The sequence below is a fragment of the Triticum aestivum genome, chromosome 1B (genome assembly GCF_018294505.1).
Source record: "Triticum aestivum cultivar Chinese Spring chromosome 1B, IWGSC CS RefSeq v2.1, whole genome shotgun sequence".
NCBI lineage: Eukaryota > Viridiplantae > Streptophyta > Magnoliopsida > Poales > Poaceae > Triticum > Triticum aestivum.
The window spans coordinates 380,375,786-380,394,154 of record NC_057795.1 but is presented as its reverse complement, the minus strand read 5'-3'; the positions used below and the strand labels follow the sequence as shown (position 1 = coordinate 380,394,154).

The 18,369-nt window shown below is 44.0% G+C and overlaps 1 protein-coding gene across 1 annotated transcript; it reads right to left on the bottom strand.

The window, feature by feature from the left end:
• Positions 1 to 1,825: 1,825 nt before the first annotated feature.
• On the bottom strand, positions 1,826 to 4,737 carry LOC123125770 (uncharacterized). Its single transcript, XM_044546231.1, has 2 exons — positions 4,439 to 4,737; positions 1,826 to 2,122 (listed from the first exon to the last, which is right to left on the bottom strand). Exons 1-2 carry the CDS (start codon positions 4,664 to 4,666, stop codon positions 1,988 to 1,990), a joined length of 363 nt encoding a protein of 120 aa, XP_044402166.1. The 5' UTR covers positions 4,667 to 4,737; the 3' UTR covers positions 1,826 to 1,987.
• Between the last annotated feature and the right edge of the window lie 13,632 nt (positions 4,738 to 18,369).

The window sequence follows — 18,369 nt, the reverse complement described above, 5'->3', positions numbered from 1 at the left end:
ACCCTGGAATTGAAAGGTAACGAGTCGACTGATTTCCTATCATAGTTAAGTCAAAGTGCACAACTTAGCAGCAGAGCATAGCACTATTCTTTGTGCCTAACCTCCTATTTCACAATTTTGTGCAAAGCTTGTTATGGGGTGCCGACAAAATTGCAATGTTCATTCAGTTGAATTCATAACTACAAGTGAGAGAATCACATCACAATACAAATAGATGTTTCAAGAATCAACATTCTTCTAAAAAAGACAAATATTGCATGTTTTCTATGTTACAACTTACAAGCGAGACATCCCTAACAAACATCCACTCATGCCATCACAATCAGATACCATACCCGCGAGCTCTTAAACATGGAAATAAAGATGTATAGCAAGATCAACAACAACAACAAAACCTTTAGTCCCAAACAAGTTTGGGTAGGCTAGAGGTGAAACCCATAGGATCTCGCGACCAACCTTTTGGGTTTCAACTCCATAAGAGTGGCTTGGTTTTTCCATTGGCTCGCCAAGCCTATCACAACCCTCCTCCTTTCTCCGGGTTTGGGACCGGCTATGTTGAGACAACATAGGCGGAGTTGTATAGCAGGATCAACGCTAACATTTAATCAGAAACTGATTGTACCTAACTTGACAGATTTGGAAAACAAGACCACTGAAAACTGGCCATGTTTTGAGAGCGTTCTGGTATGGTGGTCACACAAAGAATGACAGTGAAAAACGTATCACGAACAACAGTGAACAACTTTATGTTGAATACAAAAAAACATTTGTCGAATCCTCCATGGCGCAGGCACATCGCTTGTGTGATTTTCTTTCAGAGGCAAGGTGACTTTGATTCTAAACTTAAAAGCATTTTCTTTCAGATGCGCCAGTTCATGGTAGTAGTCTTTCCCTTTCATGTACAGATTCTGAACCTTTGTTACTATCGTTCCAGAAACAGAGTCTCACCTTGGTTCCATCTCGACACATTGTACATCTCAAGTGGCTCTCCGTGGAGTTCTTTCCAGAAGTTGATGAATTGTTTTTCCCAATGCCGCCCATCCCTAAGGCACAACCAAACCAGGATTGCTTTGGTGAACAGAGATGGAAACAGAAACCAAGAAAACTACAATCTACAGACTACAGTTTTGTTTGCTTCAGTACATGGGATGTGTCACCACTCAGATCCATGGTGTACAGATATAAATAGGTGTGCCCAGCGGCCTTGCCCATTGAATCAACCATTGTAATGTTCCAAGTACAATGGACGGTAAATAGATAGTACCAGGTGGCTTTGCACACGTTGAAGTCTGACAATCTCATAACAATATCCAAACACATGGCTCCTTCAAGAAAACATTTGTTGTTCTTTCTGAAAGGCAAACACATACATCATTTTCCAGTATCTCTCGCTCACTAGTGACCAACCACTTCCAGTATCTTCACTAGTCAGTAAGATCTTTGTCGCATAATAAATATTTCATCAGTGAACCATTGTGGTGCTTTTGAATTGCTCGAATGATGATCGTAGGTCCATTTGGCTCGATGAAGCTGCAAATACAAACTCCCCTCTTTCACCAAGTTTTTTCTCCAAACAAACTAATACTGTTATATGCTAATGGGCTGTTTGGTACTAGGAAAAGGGAAAGAAGAGTAATTTGTAGCAAGGATTATTCTTTTTTACTGCCAACAACTGCCATGTGCAGCTATCTCGAGGCACAGAGAAAAGTAATCATAGCCGCAAGCCCTTAAACAGGGAGAGAAAGAGCTATAGCGGGATGATACACTATATTCAGCATTCCACGAAATCTGGATACTCTGAAATGTGAAAAGTATGAAAAAAACATTGTAGAGAACTGTCTTTGTTCCCATTTATCAGTAGCAAAACAATGTACGGGTTCCATAAAACAGAGCTCAAACGGCTTGTACAAACTCTTATGGTGTGGGATTCTGACAGTGAACATGGCATACATGCATGCTCTGTGTGTTTCTGCAGGATTTAGTTGTCTCAGTAAATGTTGTTGTCAAACACCCAGGGTTCATGCTGGAACAACTCTCGGCCATTCATCTGAACTGCTCCTGAAGCTATATCCGCGGCTCGCTTCTGAGCCGCTTCAGCTTTCTCTGCAGCTTCTTCTGCATCCTGAAGTTCATACCAAACAAAGATGTTATTAGGATCAATGTTAGTCTTATTCAGGACACAAAAGGAAACAGTTCTTGCCATTGAAATCAGAAAACAAAAAATACCCAAGTATACAGATTCCGTATAAATCCCAGGCTTACAGCTTGATGTTTTGAGCAAATTGCAGCATGCAAAATAGCTTAGTGACAGTCCAAAACACAATTTACTGTAACAACCGACCATTTATAAAGATGGATTAGACAGACCATCCTGTTTTCAAGATATAAATCAGACTATCATGACTTAACATCACACATGGGCCCTCCCATGTTATTCAGTCAGATTGCAACATGTGCTTTGTTATCCAAAGAGCACGTGTCCAGAAAGGGAACTCAGAAAGTCAGAATTGATCTGGTAATAACAAAGGAGAACACAAATGTTGGCTTATGTTCAACAATGTCATTATTTTAATTTCACATGAATACCCACAAGTAATGATCAAAAACATTCACGGCACATTCTTTTAAAGAGTTATGCAGCAATAATTATAACCAAAAACAATAAGGTGAAACTATGGTAACCACACATCACACGTCATTTAGATTCTAGCAACAACCGTTTTGCATGATCTTTGGCATTTGGAATAGCATGCAACAACTATGAAACTTCTATAAGACACAGTTCGCGTTACTAAATCTCATATTCAAATAGGACAAAAGTATATAAAAGCGCAGCTTGTTTTTATTGAGCAAGCAACATCCAAAATAAGCTCAAAGTTTCCACCAACATAAAAACAAAAAGGAACCAATCATTACAGGTTGCGTTTTGCAAAAAAAAAAAGAACGATATAAAGAACAAAAGGTTGAATTATCTCTCCAAGAACAGATTATAAATACTGAAACTCTCTAACCTCTCTTAATAACCAGATTGCAGAGCATTGAAAGCAAAATAAAATGCTCAAGCAATGCAGTTCTCCCTATCCTGAATAGCAGGCGTAACTTTATGAGTAAACTATGCATGAAAAATGGACCTGTACAACCACACAATTAGAGAACAGGTGCTCTCTAAGAATTAAAAAGATAAACAATTCAAAGGCAGAAACACAACACATCCATGGCAATTACCCAGACCATGGACAAGGTAAGAGGTAATCTAGAATTTAACAAAAACAGCATGTGTATCTCAGGAGGCTCCCAGGGACCAGAAAAAAAAAGTATGGCATCATTCGTCGACAAATAGCCTAGAACATATACAAGAAAAGGGAAACATATTACCCACAAGAATCTGATATCCGTTGTCTATAGACACTAAAAAGTTCACAAAGTTGCAGTTAACCACTCAAGTAAGTCTATTCGAGATGATGAAGAAAAGTATTATCATCTAAGGGCATGTACAATCATGTTCTTGGAGAGACGTTTAGCAAAGTAAGGTGCTGACATAGTGTTTAAATAAAATAGGTGTATCATCACTCTGGCTGCGGCCATTCACAGTGTTGCATCTGAAATAAGTAGACGCAGTGCTCAGTAGGTAGTTGCACATATACTCATGATCCCAAATGCAAGGTAGTTGGGACATTGACATTGTTTTTAATGTGACATTTTGACCATCAATTCCATCGAATACAATAAATTACGTATTAGTGATTTATATTTGATTGATTCGCAAGAAATAATTTATATTTGATTATGGATCTAGTGGTATCAAAATTTTATTGTCTATGTTGGCCAATGGTCTACATTTATATTTTTACAGGAATTTATATTGACTGCACCTTTGGAATCTAAAACTACTTATATTTGGGATGAAATGGAGTAACTATCTCCAACTGACAGAGAATAGGTCATCGAAACCCTACAAAAAGCCGCTTGCATCATACGAGATGCCTCTCAAATGGGCGCTTCATGATGTGATTGTATTCGTTATCTCTATTCTCCCCTGTTCGTGTAGTGTACAAGCCCTGCTGACGGCAATCAAACACAGAACTTACAAACCATTATTCCAATTCTAAAACATACTCCCTCTGTAAAGAAATGTAAGAGCATTTAGATCACTAAAGTAGTGATCTAAATGCTCTTATATTTAATCACGGAGGGAGTACTACACATGGCACCCAAATGAACAAAAGGCACATAATCACACATACGGGCGTGCATCGAGAGAGAAGCCCACAAATCACGAGTGATTTCCATGGTCTAGCCAAGGGGAAACCACCACGAGATCACAGCGCACTTAGCTAGCCGCTGGACGGAGAAGAAATCACAGGAAAGCTCAGTCAAAAATCGATGGGGGACTAGTAAAGGAACTTCTTAGATAGGGAAAGAAAAGAGGCAGATCGACCTTCCGCTGCTTCCAGGAGAGGAACTGGGCTGGGGTGATGGGCGGCGGCGCCGTGCCCGCGGTTGCGGCGGGCTGGCCAGGGGTGGGCTCTGGCGGCGGCGGCCGCCGGCTACCCTCGTCTTGTGCCCCCATCACGAGACGCTGCCACGCTGGAAGCTCTTCCCACACGAACAGAAACCGGGCCCGTGTGGCTAACGACGCGCGTTTGGTTGCTGTTCCACTTTGCATACTTCCCAAATGAGTCTGATTGAGCTAATGCAGTCAAAAAATCAGCATTTGCATTATTTTTGCGTGTTTGGTTGCCTACACCCCCTCTCTTTGTATCGTCGCAATGCCTTCATGCATCGTGTTTGGTTGTTAGTTGACGCTCATACTAGTGCATGTTGTTTGGTTAACACTGGACATTATTCCCCTCTCTCTGCATGGTCGCAACAACTCCACGCACTAATCACTATATTTGGTTGCTTGTATTGGCGCTCATACTAGTGCACATTGTTTGGTTGCATACACCGGACATTATTAAGAGTTAACAGCTGCACATAACATATAGTTACACTAGAGTGCATCAGCGACTGCGGTAGACGGTGGTCGCGGCACCGCGTTCAACACGACGAGCACGGAGCCGCAGGCGAGCGATCCCGTCGGCGGTGTGGCGAACTAATTGCTAGCATCGTCGCCGCAGAGAAAGTCTATGTGAAGTAACGAAGAGGAGGGTGCTGAGGCAGATGATGAAGAAGAAAAAATGTAGTGTATGCGCCATGGCGACGACGGTGTAGTAGGACGCGGAGAAGAATGCTGAAAAGAACAACGATGAAGACAACGCCAGTGTAGTAGGACACGAGCGAGGAGGCCGAGAGGAACGGCGCCGGCGATTGCTTCAATGTAGCAGTACATGGAAGAGAAGCCAGAGAGGAATGACGAGCGTGCGAGTGTAGTAGGACACGAAAGAGGAGGCTGAGAGGAACAACGACGGCGGTGACGCTAGTGCAACAACACGCGGGAGAGGAGACCGAGAGGAGCGATGCTGGCGGTGACACGGGTGTAGCAGGACACGGGGGATGAGGCCAGGAGGAACAACTAGGTGGAGGAGACTAAGGAATATCATTAAAACAGATCACACACATGCATATGTACACTATGAGGAAGAGGTAGATCTACTCGTTTACGATCGTCAAACAGAAAATGTGCAACACGAAAGACATGTGAAACTATGAAACGAAGCTACTGGTCAAAGAAAATTTTAAATTGTCGATCGTGCGCGACGAAATTGACAGAATTCATCCAAAATAGCTCCGGACATGAACACAAAATTGAACATTTATGCTCGATGATACTACGAACCGATCGCAAAAATGAAACCATAACACCAATGTGCATCTTCTTTATGTAGAGCTTATCTCGAATAGAAATATCGTTGTGTAGATTAGAATGGACAAAAGAAAGAAGATTAGAGAAGGAGCTTAAGAGAGGTAGGAGAAGAAACCAGGTACATGCATGTTGTACACTACTCGCATCATCTCGTGCAACCAGACCCACCCATGTGCCCACGATATGGCTCCACTTAGCCTGGCATGCTAGAAACAATTGATTAGGCCGTTCCTCTGGATGCAGGCCCACAGGTGCTTTAAGTTCCGTGTGGACCAACTTTCTGGTGTGACCCGAGCAACCAAACAAACCAAAAACTACCCGCGCGGACCTGGTTGGGCCTAGTGCAGGCTACCAAACGCGTCCTGAAGTTTGAAGATGCGTGTGTGAGGACTCCAGCCTTGCTTGAGATGGTTCTATAGGTACATTGGCTGGACAGGCTGGCTTCTCCGTTCGGGCAGCTTTTCTTGTCGCCCTAAAATGTCGGGTCGATCGACCTACCCCTTCCTCTATTGCAGACCAATTGACTCCACCCCTCTTGTTCCTTCTCTCTCGCAAGCGATTGTCCGTGTAATGGCAGACCCCTCTCCCCCCCTTGCAGCGATTGATCCAGTGGTACTCTTTGTTGAGTGCATAGACTTTTTTATCAAGAGGGACATCGATGGATCGGGCATCACGAGAGTTACTAAGGGTGTGTTCGGTTGCCTGGGTGGCTCTTGCCTGCATCGCATGGGGATCCTGGGTGAGCGTGACCTGGTTGAGCTAATGCAAATATTGGCTGAGATGTGTGTTTGGTGGAATGTATGATATTGTTGCACGAGAGATGCTATATACAACAAATGTTCTTTGGTAGACTACATTTGAGCTCAATTCTGTGAACTTTTCTCTTCCAATTTCAATCATTTCAATTGGATCTGGATCATTCCGTGGAACATGTAAAACAAGGATGAACTGAAATCTAAGTCAAACTCGGGTTTCAATTTTATTTATCAAAATGTTCTCAAAGCAATGAAAACATTTTCACCAATCTAGGCCATTCCACATAGATAGGTAGAAGGCAACGGCGGAGACCAATTCAACAAAGAGGTGGAGGGCGACAAGTTGGCTAGGGCATAGATGGGTAGCTGGGAGGAGATGCTGACGGATATTCGACTAAGCTCACCGGAAGGATTGGGAGCAGTGGCGCGATTTGAGGGGAGAGGGGGGATGCGGCCCCCATTGCAGCTCATAGCATGCATGTGCTCCCCTCTCCCCTTCTTCCTCTCTATCGATGGTGGACAACATGGGCATGGAGGAGCACCAGCGAGGGAGCTCGGACGGGTGGTGCACAAGGCGGGGCGGCGAACCCCTGGTGTGGGCGTGGAAGAGCGCCGACTAGGGAGCTCGGACGAGTGGCAGACGAGGGAGCCCAGACTGGTGGTGGATGAGGGAGCCTGAACCAGTGATGGACGAGGGAGCTTAGATGGCCGACAGTGACGGCGGTGGGTGGGTGTTTGATCCAATGATGCGGGACAGAGAGGAGGAGGAAAAGGAGACACGGGGCGTGAGTTGTGGATGCAGACGCGAGCCTGGCTTGGAGATACCACCGAGTCCTACGTGCCCCTCAGGCTAGCTGAGAGGCCTCCTTTTGCATCGGGTGGGCCAGACTGAGGAGGTCGCACAAGCCACCAAACACACTAGATTTTGCATGGCGGGTGCAAGCTAGATGCCACGTAGGAAACCAAACACATCCTAAGCTCCCTAGAATGAGAACTCTGTGATTGATCAAGGTTGTGAAAAACGCGTGGGGTCAACCTGTCATTCGGTGAAAGAAGTACTTTTGCCACCCGTGCTCAAATTTTGTTTACGCGTGTCTCTGTGTGTACCTGGTTGGGGTAAACGTGTCACATATTGGGCTGATAGGGGTATATGTATCTCTTCAAATCCCCTCTTCTATCTTCTGCCCTGCGATACCACGTGACACATGTGGTAAGCAATCCGATCAATTAAAAAATCTCCTGCCATGTGATAGGATTCCTCCTCCCAAATCTGGGCGAGTTAAATTTATATACCCCCTAAACTTTCAGGTTTGGACCTGCTACCTCTTGAGCATGCGTTGGTTTTCCCTTGAAGAGGAAAGGGTGATGCAACAAAGTAGCATAAGTATTTCCCTCAGTTTTTGAGAACCAAGGTATCAATCCAGTAGGAGGCTACACGCAAATCCCTCGTACCTACACAAACAAATAAGAACCTTGCAACCAACGCGATAAAGGGGGTGTCAATCCCTTCACGACCACTTGCAAAAGTGAGATCTGATAGGGATAATAAGATAAATAAATATTTTTGGTATTTTTATGATATAGATTGGAAAGTAAAGATTGCAAAATAAAGCAGATCGAAAACTTATATGATGGAAAATATACCCGGGGGCCATAGGTTTCAGTAGTGTCTTCTCTCAAGATAGCATAAGTATTAAGGTGGGTGAACAAATTACAGTCGAGCAATTGATAGAAAAGTGCATAGTTATGAGAATATCTAGGCATGATCATGTATATAGGCATCACGTCCGCGACAAGTAGATCGAAACGATTCTGCATCTATTACTATTACTCCACACATCGACCGCTATCCAGCATGCATCTAGAGTATTAAGTTCATAAGAACAGAGTAACGCATTAGGCAAGATGGCATGATGTAGAGGCATAAACTCAAGCAATTGATATAAACCCCGTCCTTTTATCCTCGATGGCAACAATACAATACGTGCCTTGCTGCCCCAGCTGTCACTCGGAAAGGACACCGCAAGATTGAACCCAAAGCTAAGCACTTCTCCTATTGCAAGAAAGATCAATCTAGTAGGCCAAACCAAACTGATAATTCGAAGAGACTTGCAAAGATAACAAATCATACATAAAAAAATACAGAGGAGATTCAAATATTGTTCATAGATAATATTGATCATAAACCCACAATTCATCGGATCTCAACAAACACACCGCAAAAAGAATTACTTCGAATAGATCTCCAAGAAGATCGAGGAGAACTTTGTATTGAGATCCAAAGAAAGAGAAGAAGCCATCTAGCTAATAACTATGGACCCGAAGGTCTGTGGTAAACTACTCACACTTCATCGGAGAGGCTATGGCGTTGATGTAGAAGCCCTCCGTGATCGATCCCCCCTCCAGCGGAGCGCCGGAAAAGGCTCCAAGATGGGATCTCACGGGTATAGAAGGTTGCGGCGGTGGAAATAGGGTTTCGTGGTGCTCCTGGATGTTTTCAGGGTACGCGAGTATATATAGGCGAAGGAAGTTGGTCAGGGGATCCACGAGGGGCCCATGAGGGTGGGGGGCGCGCCCACCCCCTAGGGTACGCCTCCCTGCCTCGTGGCTTCCTTGTTTGCTTCTTGACATCCACTCCAAGTCTCCTGAATTGCGTTTGTTTCAAAAATAACTCTACCGAAGGTTTCATTCCGTTTGGACTCCGTTTGATATTCCTTTTCTGCGAAACACTGAAATAGGCAAAAAAACAGCAATTTGGACTGGGCCTCCGGTTAATAGGTTAGTCCCAAAAATAATATAAAAGTGTATAGTAAATCCCATTAAACATCCAAAACATGTAATATAATAGCATGGAACAATCAAAAATTATAGATACGTTGGAGACGTATCAGGACCACATAACACCCCCAACTTAGAAACCAATACCTCAACTTGACAATACCGGACAAAACACCCCCCGACGCCCTACCAAGTTGTTTCTGATGGTGGTTTTGTTGATGCGGCGCATGCGTGCAGTGAGGGCACCGTGCACCATCACCTTTGTCGTCCTCAGCGCTTCGGTCAACATGTGTCCATAGCCCATACCGACGGCGACGACTTGCTGCGTGTCCTCACGGTGAGAGGCCATGGCGTACATACTTTTTTTCTAGAGATCATGGCTTACATACTTTTTTTGAGGGAAAGCCGTCATGGCGGTTTATATTTCATGCGCAAAAAGTGATACATCGTTTGTCAACACATCGACTAGAAATCCCGGAGGCTCCGATTTCCAAACAATTGTATGAGAGAACTCCGAGTTTCTAGCCAATAAATCTGCCGCCGCATTGGCCTCCCTAGGGCAGTAGGAAAACATAATAGAAATAAAATTTCTAGCAAGAAAAGAACATTCTTCATAAATTGCGGCTGCCGGGCCTAGCGAATTACCACCCCCTTGCATGACATCGACGACCTCCATGCAATCGGACTCGACGCAAATTTTATTGCACCCAACTTCATTTGCGAGTAAGAGCCCATCTCGCATACCTCTAGCTTCTGCCGTAGCCGCGTCTTCCACAAAAGGGATATTACTGCATGAAGCTGCGACGAAGAAACCAGCTTCGTCTCGTAATATTGCACCCGTACCCCCTGTTCCCCTATCAGGATCAAAAGTGGCATCGACATTAAGTTTGATAACTCCCTCCGGTGGCTTACTCCATCCATATCTTCTCAGTTTCGCTTGCTTCGACTTTGCCTTGGAAAAATTCTTAGCAAGAGCTAAAATTGCTTGCGCTGACCTGCTTGGTTCATACACATATTCACCATGAGTGTAGCAGCGTCTTTCCCACCAAACGTACCACACTGTAGTGGCCACAAGGTCATTGCGTTGAACATCAGTCATATGAGCCATGTTATTATTCGTTGATAGAAGAAGATCAGCCAGCACCGATCCGCCATCCCTTTCTAGCGCACACATCTCCTGAACCACATCTTGCAGTCCCAATATCCTCCAGATTTCTTGAACTCTAGGGCACAAGAACATGGCATGTCTAATACTCTCACAATCCAAAGTGCAGAGAGGACATTGAGAGCTTGTCATCATATGCCTGTTAGCAAGGACTCCATTACAAGGGATGGCGCCAAGCAAAGTTTTCCATACATGAATTTTTATTTTTGCCGGCACATGCAATTTTCAAATGGTACGCCAAACTGGACTAGTACTTGAGGCTTGTATTGAGTTACTCATCCTCAACTTTCGTCCGTGTTGATGCTCCCACTCTTCATGGTATGCCGATCTAACCGAAAATATTCCACTTCTATTATGGTGCCATGACACAAAATTATCCATCATTCCCAAAGCCAGTGGGATATTTAATATGCGTTGCACATCAATAGGCCAAAACAACTCCGATATCAACTGTTCATCCCACACTCTATTTTCTGTATCAATGAGTTCATAAACTTTTGTGATCACAATGTTACCTCTTGGCGTCATTAACTTTCGAGTAGGACTACTTGGTATCCAAGGATCTTCCCAGATGTTAATTTTCCAACTCTCCAAATATGCCCTCGCTTAAAAGACTGAATTCCACTCCATAGACTCTGCCATGTATAAGAACTACCCTTCTTAAGGCCGCAGTTAAGAAGGTCTCCATCAGAAAAATATTTTGCTCTCAAAACTCTAGAACATAAAGAATTTGGTTCACATAACAACCTCCAACACTGCTTTGTGAGAAGAGCCAAATTAAAACAATGCAAGTCTCTAAAACCCATTCCACCCTTTTCCTTTGGGACACACACTTTCCACCAAGCAAACCAGTGCATGTGTTTTTGCAGATCATCATCTCCCCACCAATATTTAGACATAGCTGTGGTGATACTATTGCAAACCAGTTTGGGTAGTTTAAAAACTGACATAGCGTAAGAAGGAATAGCTTGTATGACAGCTTTAAGTAGCACTTCCCTACCTCCGTAGGATAACAATTTCTCTTTCCAACCTCTTATTCTACTCAAAACTCTGTCAATGAGGTGTTGAAAACAATCTGTTCTGTCCACACCTACAATTGGAGGCAATCCCAAATATTTATCTGTGATGGCTTCCACCATGATATTTAGTGCAGTGCAAACCTCCACTCTAATATCAACAGGGGTGCAAGGACTAAAGAAAATACTGGACTTGGCCTCGCTCACCATTTGTCCAGAAGCTGCACAATAATCATCAAGTGCCCGCCGGAGGCTGATAGCATTAGTGGCATCTGCTCGCATAAGGATAAGAGAGTCATCCGCAAATAAAAGATGAGATACCGAAGAAGCATCACGACACACCTTCACTCCCATAATATTACCAGCCTCCTCCTCATATGTGATCAAGCTTGTTAGGCCCTCAGCACAGAGCAAAAACAAGTATGGTGATAAAGGGTCTCCCTGTCGGAGCCCCCTGGAAGGGACAAAAAAATCAGTTAACACATTGTTTACTCATACCTGATATTTCACTGTACGTACACATTCCATGATCATTGCCACCTATTTGGTGTGAACCCTAGACGCAACAGTATGGTCTCCAAAAAAATCCACTCGACCCTGTCATATGCCTTGTGCATGTCAAGCTTAACCGCACATGTCCCATATTTACCCGTAGTCTTCTTTTTGATTGCATGATATGACTCAAAAGCTACCAAAAGTTATCCGTGATAAGACGTCCAGGAACGAGCACACTTTGATTGGGAGATATAATCTCGCACAAAATATGTTTTAGACGATTAGCTAGTAATTTTAAGATCATCTTATACACCACGTTGCATAAACTGATTGGCCGAAACTGAGTTATGACTGATGGATCATCGACCTTCGGTATGAGCACGATCATGGCTTACATACTTTAGCTAAGCTACAATTAATAAGCTAGCTAAATGGGGAAGCCGTGATGAACACATGACGTGTCGGGCCATTCCGCAGCGGACGAGGCCTTTTCGAAAGCTTGTACACGGGACGAGCAACTTCACCAACACACGGGGCCCTTCTGCATCGCTCACCGCACCTACACGTCGGCGACGCTGCTGAGACCTTTCCATCGTGACGACGATGCCACGCTCGGCAACATGTTGGCGCCGCCCCCTCGCAACGCCTCTTCTTCTTCTACCTCGAGCGGCCTCGCACAACTCTCCTAAGGTTTCTCTCTTCTTCTCAATCTCTATCATCTCTCTTGTACTTTCTCTCAAGAACACACAAGACAAGGAGAAACACACACACACACACGTACCAAGGGAGACCAGAAGAGCTTTGCCGCGAGGCCCTTCCCTTGGTGTACACAACGCTACATTTTTCCTATAGCCCTCCAGCCTCTTTTTCTCATTAACTCAATGCCATACTTATATACACAGGAGGTTTGCCTCACGCACACCCTAACTAGTCGGCACTCTCGGCCACTAACCCACTAATCCATCTACTACGCCACTGACCCAACAAACTACACACACTACATCTCTTGGAATCTCTCCCGGACCTGCACCACCCGCTAACAAACTCATGCATGCAATCAACAAGCTAACAAACACACCAATTCTCTTGGCTCCAACGTACTGATCCATCCAGCCGGTCTTGCTTCAACCCGTCTACGTGCTTGCCGTATCACACGACCTTGTAGTGTCATCCGACTCAAACTGAACCAACCCATCACACTCTAGCCTTGTCGCGTCTTGCCGACTCTCATGGCATCGTCGTATCACATGGCACAGTCGGCATCTCGTCGCGCTCACTACATCGCACGGCAGCCGGCATCTTGCCTCCTCTGCGCATCTTCGCTGAAAGTTTGTTGGACTAGCTACTCTCTAAACTATGGTACATGCATAACGAAAGCAAACGGAAATGCAGATACAATAATATCAAGATTACTGCTAACATTCACCTCCTAATCTAGATATCATACTCTTCGATGTTGTCGGCTGTCAAAAATAGGATCCATTTTGACAATAACGATAGGCGAGCAGTCGGCTGGCCTGGTGGCGATGCGCTGCCGTCGAACTTGACCTGCATGAACGCGTTGCAGCTGGCGACGCCATCTACTTGGCCGTCTGGCAAATAACATGATAGTACCACATTTGGGGCGGTGGTGATGAATTGGTATCAAGATTGGTAATTTTTACGTGTCAGTACCAAGTTTTGAGCAAACCGCTGCAAATCGGACTAAACTTCGTATTTGTATGTATTGACACTGGAACTGACCGCCCGGGCCCGCATATCAGCTGACATGCTGGCGAATCGGCACTCGTCCGTCCGCTCACTAGGTGCAGTCCCGCTCGAACCGGACCTGGCCTGCTCTGTCTCCTCTCCTTCTCCTCTCTTCCTCGTCAAACCCTAGCTCCCCTGAGTGTCTCTACGGCGATGGCGGTGGCGACCTCGGGCGGTGGTGGCGGTTGCGGTAGCGGCGATGGCTATGACGACAGCGCAAACATTCCCTTCTTCGGCAGCGATGCGTCAGGAGCAATTGAGGGCGGCGGCGCCGGCTACTCGAGCTCTGAGTATTCTAGCAACGATGACGAGTTCATGGAGCCAGCACTCTCCATGGAGCAGTGGGTACGACTGACACAACTTTGGGTGGCGAACCCTAGCAATAGCCACGACTTGACCCAAGGGTCGGCGGCGTCCTGTAAGTTTCTGTCTTCTTTGCTTCTCTTTTATTTTCTAATTAGGGTTATTGTGTACTAATTAGGTAAATTGCATGTGAATTGTAGTTTATATGAAGAAATTTGGAATGTTAGGATCCATTTTGACAATAACGATCTATTAGAGAGGAAGCTAAGCGGTTCAGATGTGACATACCTGACTATGGTTGCATTGATGGAAACACAAAGCTTTAGTATTCATGATTCCCTGTATTACATGGAGACCTCAGGAGAGCAGGACTTGGAATTGGTTGACAATAATGTTAAACTATAGTTGATCAAGAGGCAGAATGAGGAGAGCTTGGTGCTTAATTTGCTATTTAGGGTTTGTCCACCAGCTGTCAGTGTAGTACAGAAGCAAAAAATTAGATCCAATTGTTTATTCCGAGCCTGTTGTTTATGATCTGGTTGATCCTCCTGTTTATGTTGTTGATTAGAACGGTGTTGCTTATGAAGGTCAGAGTAGCTACTCTATTGCAGCTGTAGGTCCTGCTGTTTTAACACAAGAGAGCAAGAATGTTCTAAATCCGAAGTTAAAATCTATTGTGGAAGAAGAAGAGGGCTATGATGGCAGTTATGCATCTTCATCTGAAGGGCAATATGATAGTGACAATAACCCTTATTATATGGGGGATTTAAGGCCTAACTACAATGAGAAAATGAGTGATGCTGAAGACATGGAGATTGAAGAGGGAAAGAGACAAAGAGAGGAAGAACTACAAGAACTAGAAGAGGAAGAAACAGAGGATGAAGAATCAGAAGAAGAAACAGAGGAGGAGGAACAAGTGCATTATGAGGGTGACACAAAGGTTGAGGAATTATTTGATTTGGAAGATGATGACCCAATTGTTCCAGAAGAAGAGGAAAAATATATGTGCCAGCAAATAAGAAGCAGAAGCTGCAAGTAAGAAGGGGACCAAGAACAAGGTCACATTCCAGTGTTTTAGAAGAAGTGCAACATGATTGGAAACCATCATCAGATGAAGAAGATAATAGTTTACTAAAGGACAGTGAAGATGATGGGTTTGAGCAACTAGCATTTGTGCTACCTCAAAAAAGGAAGAGCAGGGCAAAGAAGAGGCCACTAGAGTATGGTACAATGAGAATTTGGAGCAACCACACCAACAACTACAACTGCATATGTGTTTCAGGGATCAACATCAATTCAGAGATGCTTTGTTGAGCTTGCACATCACTCAGTGCAGAAACTTTAAGTATCACAGGAACTAAGATCAGATGATCATTGTGCATTGCAAGGATTCACAATGCAAGTTCTGCATTGGGGCAACTGTTATAAAAGGGGAAAACACTATTGTAATTAAGAAGATGAGAATACAACACACTTGCCCTAGTTCTACTGAGACAACCAGGGTAAGTGCTAAGTGGCTTGCAAAGCAATATGAGCCACTATTCAGATCTGATGTCACTACTAGCATACATACACTGATTGATGCCTGCATGGAAAAGTATGGTGTGGATGTGCCCAAGGCTATGGCATATAGGGCAAAAAACCTAGTTGTTGAGGCTGTGTTGGGAGATCATAAGAAGCAATACCCAAGGCTGAGAGACTATGCTTAGATTGTCGTGGATACAAACCCTGGGAGTAGAGTTGTAGTCACTACTGTAACTCCAAGAGCCACTGAAAAAATTCCACATCCAAGACCAAGATTCCATACCATGTTTTACTACATCAATGGAGCAAGGGAGGGATTTCTACAGGGGTGTTGACCATTCATTGGTTAGTTTCTTTAGATTGTACACTACTTTGATGTTGTTAGTTTTAATAGCTTGCACATATAAATGCATTTAACACGTTATGTTTACTTCCTCTTTTAGGTATTGATGGATGTTTTATCAAGCTGGTGGAGATGGCGATAACAACATATACCCACTGGCATTTGACATTGTTGGACAAGGGGACAAAGCTAATTGGTGCTGGTTTCTACACCAACTCAAAATTTGTTTTGGAGGAGAAGTTGGACAGTATATGGTCCATATACTATAATGTCTGACAGACAGAAGGTTGTGTATCCACCTTCCATTGCCTACTAAATATGTGTTTACATGTTTATTAGACAGTACCTTAGTTGTTTAAACTGTGTGCACCAGGGGCTACTACATGTAGTGAATGCAGTATTTCCTAACAGTCATCAAAGATTCTGTCTAAGACACATATATGCAAACTTCCAAAATGTTGGCTTTAGGGGAGAAGATCTTAAGAAGTGCATGGATAATGCCAGTTATGCCTATAATGAACATAAATTTAATAAAGCAATGGATGATCTCAAAGCTTAGAGTGAGGAAGCTTGGGAGTGGCTTAGTGGAATACCCAAGAAAACATGGGCTAGGCATGCATTTGACACAAACTACAAGACTGACTTGGTTGTTAACAATTTGTCTGAGGTGTTTAACAAGTACATCCTAGATCATAGGAAAAAAATCAATAAGGACAATGTGTGATAGCATAAAGGATAAGCAAATGGTTAGGTCGCACGGGAATAGAGAGAGTGGAAAGGCGGCTAGATGGGAGATCACACCACATTACAGTGAGAAGTTGGAGATTGAAAAGGAAAGGGCCAGGTACTGCAAACCCATTCAAGCAGGTGCTAACTTGTGGCAAGTAACTAGTGGGGAGCAAACACATGCTGTGAATTTGGAACTTGAAACCTGTGGTTGTAGAAAGTGGGACCTCAGTGGCATCCCATGTAACCATGCCATCTCAGCAATTAACAAGGCAAAAATGTTTCCAAAGGACTTTGTAAGCAAATTCTTCAAGAAACCATATTACTTGGCAGCATATGAACCAATGATATATCATGTTCATGGTGAGCATGATTGGACAAAGACCCCAGGTCCAGACATAGTCCCACCTGCATTTAAAGTGAAGGAAGGAAGAAACAAAGAGAAGAGGATAAAGTAAAAATTTGAAGTTCCAAAGCCAAAGTCCACCTCAAGAATGGGGACTATAACTTGTAGCAATTGTGGATTACAAGGGCATAAATACACAAGCTGCCTTAAACAGTTGAAACATGAGTTGGCCTTGAGAAAGAACAAACATGTGGTAAGCCCTTTTGAACTAGTTCTTCAGTTTGTTGTTTTTGTAAATTACCTTTTCCCTTGTACATTTCTTACTTGTAGTATTATTAACAGTTTTTCCTTTGAATTGTTTTCCAAGCCAGTTGCAAGGAATTCACAAGCAAGAGGAGTTGCTCCTAGAGCTCCTGCACCAACACCTAGAGCTCATATACCAACAACAACAGCTGCTCTAGCTGGAGGAAGAACTGGAAGTGGTTCTAGTAGAGGTGGTGGAAGAAGGGCTGGTGGTGGAAGAGGAATTGGAAGAGCATCTTCTACATGAGGTCATACTATGGCTCAATCTTCAAGATCTATAACAGGTGGCGCTGGGAGAGGTGCTCATTCTTCAAGTCCATTCTCTGCCCCAAGGCAGTATGGTGCCCCAACTTCTAGTGCTCCTCCACCTACTGGTGGTACACACACTGGATGGATGGCCTAGTTCTCAGCTAGTAGAGGTGGCAGAATGTCATGATGTGCCATGCAAACTTCTGTTGATGCTACAATGTTTTATCTTTTGGTTTGATGTCACTTCAGCAACTTCTGCTGATGCTACAATGTGCTTTATTTTGGTTTCATGCCACTTCAGCAACTTGTGCTGATGCTACAATGTGTTTTATTTAGAGTTTGATGCCACTGCAGCAACTTGTTTTGATGCTACAATGTGTTTTCTTTTGGGTTTGACGCCACTGCAGCAACTTGTGCTGATGTCAATGGATAACTTGATGGTTCTACTGGGGATTCTGTTCATGGATTGATGGCACTAGGGTTTATGTTTATACTTTAATGTCATTGTTTTGCTATTTTCTCATGTGGATGAACCAACCTAACCTAGCCTTTAGGGTTTATGGTGGCTTGGGTCAACAGAATCAAGCTAAACCTAGCCTTTAGGTTTAGGGTAGCTCGGGGTCGATGAAACGAACCTAAACCTAGCGTCTAGGGTTTAGGGTGGCTAGGGGTCGACGGAACCACCTAAACATAGCCTTTAGGGTTTAGGGTGGCTAGGGGTCGATAGAACCACCTAAAGCTACCATTTAGGGTTTATGGTGGCTAGGGGTCAACAGAACCACCTAAACCTAGCCTTTAGGGTTTATGGTGG

What these genes read in the sequence shown, in the direction of transcription:
- LOC123125770 (XM_044546231.1), bottom strand. Translation starts at nt 4,666, where the DNA reads ATGCAAAGTGGAACAGCAACCAAACGCGCGTCGTTAGCCACACGGGCC. An exon ending in TCTCCTGGAAGCAGCGGAAG is followed by an intron (nt 2,123 to 4,438) that starts GTCGATCTGCCT and finishes TATGAACTTCAG; the next exon opens with GATGCAGAAGAAGCTGCAGA.